Source organism: Manis pentadactyla, chromosome 12 (genome assembly GCF_030020395.1).
Source record: "Manis pentadactyla isolate mManPen7 chromosome 12, mManPen7.hap1, whole genome shotgun sequence".
NCBI lineage: Eukaryota > Metazoa > Chordata > Mammalia > Pholidota > Manidae > Manis > Manis pentadactyla.
In genome coordinates, this window is record NC_080030.1 from 108,936,432 (window position 1) to 108,943,827 (window position 7,396).

Here is a 7,396-nt window from a genome sequence, read left to right on the forward strand (position 1 = left end):
AAGACACAGACCTGGTATTTATTCAAAAAGCAACTTCCAAGGGCCACTATCGGCTGCTGAAATCGGACGACACCGGGCTGGGAAGGTCGGGGCGCGGCGCGCGGAGCAGAGTTCAAGGACCGCGGGAGGAATGACAGGCGAGGGGGCCGCACAGGTGGCCGCCGCAAGGAGAGGGTTTCTGTGCTCCTCGGATGCCCGTCCTTCTCTGTGCCTCCAGCCCTGCCCATTCCTGTCCCCAAAACACTACTGTATTTTCTAAGGTGGCAGCTCTGCCCCCATCCCCGCCCCGCTTTTCCAGGGCCGCTCTGCTCCCCGGCCCCGGAGACCCGTGACCCTTTGCCGTGCTGCCCGGCCCGCCCCCAGCCCGCCCTCCGCGGCCGCCGCCCTGCCTCCCTCCCCCGGGCCGGCCCGCCGCCTCCCCTCGCCCCGGAACCCCGGCGACCACCTGCGGGAGCGAGCGGGGCAGGTGCGGGCGCGCGGGGCGGAGGGAGCCGCGCAGGCTCGCGCCCGGGAGGCCTGACGTCAGCGGGCGCGGGCTCCGGGCCGCCCTCCCCGCCTCTGCCGGCGCGGCGCCCGCACCCTCGTCCCCGCGCGGAGCGCAGCCTGGCGCCCGGCCGCGGCGCTCAGGATCGGCGAGTCCCCGCGGCCCCGAGCTCCCAGGTGAGCAGCCGGCCCCCGCGCGGAACCCGAGGGCGTGGAGCGGGGCCGGGGGTGGGGGACGAGCCCTTCCCGAGGCCGGAGGAAAGGACCCGAGCTGGCCCCGCAGGCTCGCGCCGCGCAGACGCCCAGTCCTCTGCCCCAGCGCCCCTGTGCCAAGGGCGTCCGGACTCCGCGGCGCGCGGGGCTCCGTGATCGCACACGCTTCGCTTTCAGCACCGCGGCCAGCGGCCAGGGGGCAGGGACAGGGACAGGGACAGGGATCCCTACTCGGCCAACCTGGGACGCAGGTGGGCGCGCCGGCTGCTTCCCGGGCCGGTATTCAGGCTGGCACCCCGGCTGGGCGCGCACGGGCGCGCGTGCAATTACAGGCATACTTTCGGGCTTGTCTGTGTGTATGTGGGTGCACGTTACCGTGTGTAAATCTGCAGAAACCCATCAGCGCGGGCACCCGTGCGCATGTCGCTCGCTCACTCACTCAACAGGTATTTATCGGTGTCGGGCTCTCACTGAATCACTGCTGCTTCCTCTGCCCTGGGCCCGGGGTGGGATGGGCGGCAGCAGCGGGCACCTGCGCCCGGGGAACTTCCCCGGCAGCTTGAACCGCACGACTGACACCTGCTCCCTCTCCCCGCAGGCTGCACCTTCCCGCCGCGATGAACGCGAGCACCTCTCCGCTCAACGAGTCCCGGGTGGCGGCGGGAGCGGCGGCGGCCACCGCGGCGGGGGCGCGGGACAGCGGCGACTGGGGGGCCCCTGCGACGGCGGCGCTGGGGGGCCCCGGGGCAGCTAACGCGTCCCTGGAGCTGGCTTCCCAGCTGGCGGCCGCACCGCCGGGGCCGCTTCTGTCCGCTGTGAACCCGTGGGACGTGCTGCTGTGCGCGTCCGGCACGGTGACCGCAGGCGAGAATGCGCTGGTCGTGGCGCTCATCGCGTCCACCCCGGCGCTGCGCACGCCCATGTTCGCGCTGGTGGGCAGCCTGGCCACCGCCGACCTGCTGGCGGGCTGCGGCCTCGTCCTGCACTTCGTGTTCCGGTACGTGGTCCCCTCGGAGACCGCGCGCCTCCTCACCGTGGGCTTGCTCGTGGCCTCCTTCGCCGCCTCGGTCAGCAGCCTGCTGGCCATCACGGTGGACCGGTACCTGGCGCTCTACAACGCGCTCACCTACTACTCGCGCCGCACGCTGCTGGGCGTGCATCTCCTGCTCGCCGCCGCCTGGGCGGCGTCCCTCGGCCTCGGGCTGCTGCCGGTGCTCGGCTGGAACTGCCTGGCGCAGCGCGCCGCCTGCAGCGTGGTGCACCCGCTGACCCGCAGCCACGTGGCGCTGCTCTCGGCCGCCTTCTTCGCGGTCTTCGGCGTCATGCTGCACCTGTACGTGCGCATCTGCCAGGTGGTCCGGCGCCACGCGCACCAGATCGCGCTGCAGCAGCACGGCCTGGCGCCGCCGCACCTCGCCGCCACCAGAAAGGGGGTGGGCACGCTGGCCGCGGTGCTGGGCGCTTTCGGCGCCAGCTGGCTGCCCTTCGCCATCTACTGCGTGGTGGGCAGCCGCGAGGACCCGGCCGTCTACACCTACGCCACCCTCCTGCCCGCTACCTACAACTCCATGATCAACCCTGTCATCTACGCCTTCCGCAACCAGGAGATCCAGCGCGCTCTGTGGCTCCTGCTCTGCGGCTGTTTCCAGGCCAAAGCGCCCTTCCGTTCCAGGTCGCCCAGCGAGGTCTGAAGGCTCCCGCCCTCCTCTCGCCAACACCAGGGCCCCGGCAGGCCAGCCTCGGCGAGCTTCTCGGGCCCTGCTGGCGAACTCCGAGACCCCGAGGGCGTGATCTGACTCGGGACAGGAAAGAGAGACCATAGATGCGACCGATTCCCAAGGACAAAGAGGCTTTGGGCACTTTACATATACAGTGTATACACGTGTGCATCTATATACAAATATTTGTATCTTCCGGAGGTGTTCAGGGTGCAGAATTTCCTGTTCTGTGAAAAAACAAAGTTGTGGTTGTGTACTCACTTACACATCACATTACTCCAGTGAGGACATACCGATACTGCTTAATCACAGCACTTTATCTTTAGCTGCTGAGCTGCCAAAACAGTGTTGCCATTTTCAAGGACAGGGGAAGGGTGGTAAAAGGTGTATTTTTGTTGAATGTGATAGAATATTTTGCTGCACATGCATCGGTAAGTTACAACATATTTTGTACACAAATAAACACATTAAAGTATATAATTTGGGCATGTGACTGACTATAGAATTACTTTTTAAAAGCTGAATTATTAGTGCATTTACTTTAAAGATTGTTTTGTATCTCCTCCCTTCTGTGAAAATCTTAATGTAAAAAAAATCATCTGCATTTGCACATTGCTCATAAATTGTCTGAAATACCTGATCCAGATTGAGGGCGGGGGAAGGGGCAGGGAGGGAGTACTGAGCATTCCTGGCACAAGAGCTGAGGCCAGGGGACCAGAGAGGGCTGGTACGAGGGAAAGAGAAGGAGCTAGTGGTGGGCATGGGTGGTGGAGGTGGACTTTGGGTGGATTTGGTAGAAAGGCAGCAGGCTTTGCACACAGGGACAGGAGGTATGAAAAAGAGAAGGGCAAGTATTAGTCCAAGTTTTCCTGTGTGACAATCGCTGTTGACTTGGATGGCAAAGAAGAGAGAAGCAGCAGGTGTTTTTTACTATATAAGGTGACATTCCCAGCGCTGAGATCAGTGCCGATGAAAAGCTCAATAACGAAGGCCCGCAGAGAGCGGCAGGTTCCATGGGAAGGTCAGCAGTCCTGCGGGACACGTCCCGAGGGAGGCCACACCGAGCTGCTTCTGAAAGGACAGAGGCACGTGCAGGGCACAGGACATTGCTGGTGCGGGGGTGGGGGGGTCCTGACTGAGGACAATGTGAAGCGCAGAGCGTGTCCCGTTCAGAGAAATCCAGGCCGCTCTGTATGGCTGTCGTGTGTGCTTTAGAGCCCAGAGGGGAAGTGACGGAGTCTGGAGAGGTAGGCAGGGGCCAGATCACCAGGAGCAGTGCTGGGAGTGGACCGCAGGTGGGAAAGAATGGAGGCAGCAGATGATTTCAGAGTCTGGTCGCGGCAACCCCGGTGAGAGGTGGTGTCAGCCTCAGCTAAGGCGGGCAGAGAGGGCGGGGGGGAGGGGATGGCTCCAGACACCAAGTGAGTGACTGGGAGTGCTGAGGAAAAGGTTAGGAGTCAAGGAGACCCCACTAGGCGAACTCACTGGGGCAGGAGCATGGAGGGAGAGGCAGATTCCAGGAAGAGTTTTCTACGTATTGAATGTCAGGATCCATGTGACATCCAAGTGGAGGCTCGGGCCCTGTGGCTCGGGAGCTCGCCAGGGTGGTTGGAGTGGAGACATAACTTTGGAAATCATTGACCTTACTGCGGAAGTGAGGCCATGGGATGCAGTGAAAAGAGGCCGAGGTCACAGTCAGGGCACAATGGTATATAGGAATACAGTGAGGGAGAGCAAAAGAGAATTTTAAAGTTAAAGTTCAAATCTTTAAATGCAAGGAAAGAGTTAGGGTGGCAGGTAGAGAGAAATATGGGGCTGCAAGATGGTCTTTGTTTTGTTTTTTAAAGATGGGTAAGAATTGAATATATCATCAGACTCAGAGGAAGTACTATAGAATTGTAAAAGCAGAAGCCAGCAGAGAGTATAAAGAAGCTGACAGGGCGAGGCCACCGAGGAGGAGAACGGGGGTCCAGGGCGCAAGGGCAGGGGGAGAGGGGGACCCAGGCACAAGGCAGAGACGCAGCTCCCCCGCCTCGACAGGAGGCGAGGTGGGAACGATCGACGCTGATGGAGCTGAGCTTGCAGGCGGTGGGAGGACGTTCACAGAGCTCCGGTGTGACAACCTCGGCTCATCCGAAGGGGGAGAGCCGGCTAAGAGACCGTTGCAGGAAGTACCCGGAAGCCGAGCTGACGACACTGGGAACAGAGCTGTGAACCCGAGCCAGGGTGGTCCCGTGATGGGAGTTAAAAGCCAGAGCTTTGCGGCAGGGAGAGGACGAGGCACCGCTGGACGTCTCACGTATTGATGGGTGAGGGCGTGAAACGGCACAAGCACTTTGGAAAACAGTTTGGTGGTTTCTTGAAGAGTTAAACACACTCCTTCCACACAGCCCATCCATTCCGCTCCCAGGAATTTACCCAAGAGAAATTAAAGCACACATCCCTATAAATAGTCAAGCATTAATGTTCATAGCAGCTTTATTTGTAACAGCCAATTCAAGTGCCCATCAACAGTTAAATGAATAAACAAACTGTGGTACATCTGTAAAATAGAATCATACTCAGAAATTCAAAGGAGTGAATTATTAATACATGTAGCTCCAAACAATATATGCCAAGTGAAAGTAGACAGGCCAAAAAATTTTAAAAAGAGCACATATTGTAAGATTCCATTTATATAAAATTCTCAAAAATGGGTAGTGACAGAAAGCAGGCCAGGGGTCAGACCGGGACAGTAGGACCGGGAGAGAGAGAGGAAGGGCTCGCAGGGGCGCGGTCATGATCTACACTGTGATGATGGTTTCGTGGGTTTTCATAATTTCTCATATACTTACGTCAAAACTCACCAGATTGTATACTTCACTATATGTAAATACTTCAGTAAAGTGTAATAAATTAAGATCAGAGAAAGAATCAGTAAAATAGCAGATGATTAAAAATAACACTGTATGAAAATAAAATGCAAAGTTCCAGTGTGACACGGGCCAGAAAAGGCTAACTCACACTGCAATGGCGAACAGTTCCAAAACCGTGGTGGCCTAAGACAGCGATTCTCACACAGCGTCACCCACAGCGCCCAGGGAGCTCCCCAGGGCAGCCGTCGCCTCTGCAGCAGCACAGCTGCGCCTCTTCGGGCTCCACCCCTGCAACAGGAAGCCTAGGGCAGGAGAAGGGGCCACTGGGTGGGGTGAGGCTGTCTCACACCACCAGTGAAATGATCCGGCCCATAAATGACACTTCGCTCACAGCCCGCAGGGCAGAACTAGTCAGTGGCCCCACGTAACGCCATGGGTGTGGGGAAATGTATTCTCCTGAACACTCAGAAAGGCGAATCAGAAATGGGTGCATTCAAGAGGATTTTACCACTCACGGCTTCAGGAATAAATAGGGTATCTTTGCCATCCCAAACTGAAGATCAAGTTGCAGACAGAGAGGAGATTCTCAAGATTCAAATGCAAATTTTCAAGCATTATTTAAGACTAGACAGAATTTTGCGGTTCTCTAATAAAACGTACACATGGGGGCTGTTGAGTTCCATTAGCACAACACAGTATACATAAGTCAAGACTTGAGGCGAAGCTAAAGGAAGCATGCCAGAGACCAGCCTGCTTCCCTAACTAGGTCAGGCCTGGCCCCTGGTCACATGGGGAGAGAGAATTGTGAAGGTTTAGCACAGTCCCCTTCCTCACAGACAGACGAGCAATTCTAGACACATCTGGTGGGTGTGCTTTTGAGATTCTGTGGATACGCAGGTTGGGGGAGAGCTCGTGAGGGTGGTGAAAGGGCAGGAAATGTCTGGATTCCAGCCACAACCTAAGTTCCTTGGGGAAATAGGAACAAAATCAAGTCAAAATTAATAGTCACTGAAGCAGAGGGCTGGGGGGAGGAAGTTTGCTATGATTGTGAGCTGTAGATGCGGCACATAAGCTAAATGCTCGGCACCTGTGGAAGCTGGGCCGGGCCATGTAAGCTGCCCTTTCCCTTAAGCCAGGAAGACCCAAAGAGCCTCAGTCTACACGTCTACACCCTGATCACTTCGCCAGTTTAAGGCCTCAGCGCTCAACCCAGGTCTCGGATCTCGCCATGAATGGTTACAAAGCAAAGCAAACCAGCAGCAGACTTGCAGAGCTGGGGGAAGAGTCAGAACAAGGGAGGGAGAGACAGAGATGCCCGGTGCCTAGCTAGCCGGGACCTGGTCGCCTCAGCCAGAAGGAGCGGGCCAGGCTGCCCGTCACCCCTTCCACTCGAGCCAGGCGGAGGGGCGTGCGCAGCCGGCCACTTCCTGGGTGGCCCAGGGGGTCAGCGCTCCTGCCACGTAAGGGTGGACAGGGAAGGTGGAGAGAGGGGGTGGCACCTCACCGTGTGCCCTCTCCTGACTTTGAAGCAGCTGGGTGGCCCTGGGCAAAGCCCCATGGCACGAGGACAACTGTGGTAGTAGTAAGAGGAACTACCTTCTAGGGTTGTTGTAAAGATCAAGTGAGTTAATATATAAAGTTCAAATAGCTCCTGGCACATGCTAGCATCATATACTTTAGCTGCTATTGTTTTTTTGTTGGCGTTACTAGGCAGACTTCATGAGGCACGAACTTCACGGGGCCTTTCGGCCTTACGGCCCTGGGCGCCTGTGGCCTGGGGGCATTTTGCTTATCAGGGTTCCCCCTGTTGTGCCTGTGAACATATTTCATACGTGAGCTGTTTTCCGGCATCTGTGAGTCACCTGGAGTTGCTCACATAGACGTGGGTAGGAGCGCGTCCTGGGAGACGGGTCTGGAAGGTGAGGGTCACTGCTTAACGTTTTCTAATTTAAACCTGGGTTAGCATATTGTACTTCATGTTCAGAAGAGTTTATACACTGCAGTTTATCTAACTACACCGAGTATTTAGGAAAAAGAAGTTAAATTGCACCGATTATGTTGTTTCTTCCAGCACCTGGATTTGGTCATCCAATAGTTTATAACTAGCTAGCCATTGGTTAATACTTT

At 57.3% G+C, this 7,396-nt stretch overlaps 1 protein-coding gene across 1 annotated transcript; it reads left to right on the forward strand.

The window, feature by feature from the left end:
• Nucleotides 1–1,290: 1,290 nt before the first annotated feature.
• Nucleotides 1,291–2,501, forward strand: GPR6 (G protein-coupled receptor 6). The gene has a single exon (XM_036902854.2). It carries the CDS (start codon nt 1,314–1,316, stop codon nt 2,385–2,387), a length of 1,074 nt encoding a protein of 357 aa, XP_036758749.1. The 5' UTR covers nt 1,291–1,313; the 3' UTR covers nt 2,388–2,501.
• Nucleotides 2,502–7,396: the final 4,895 nt, after the last annotated feature.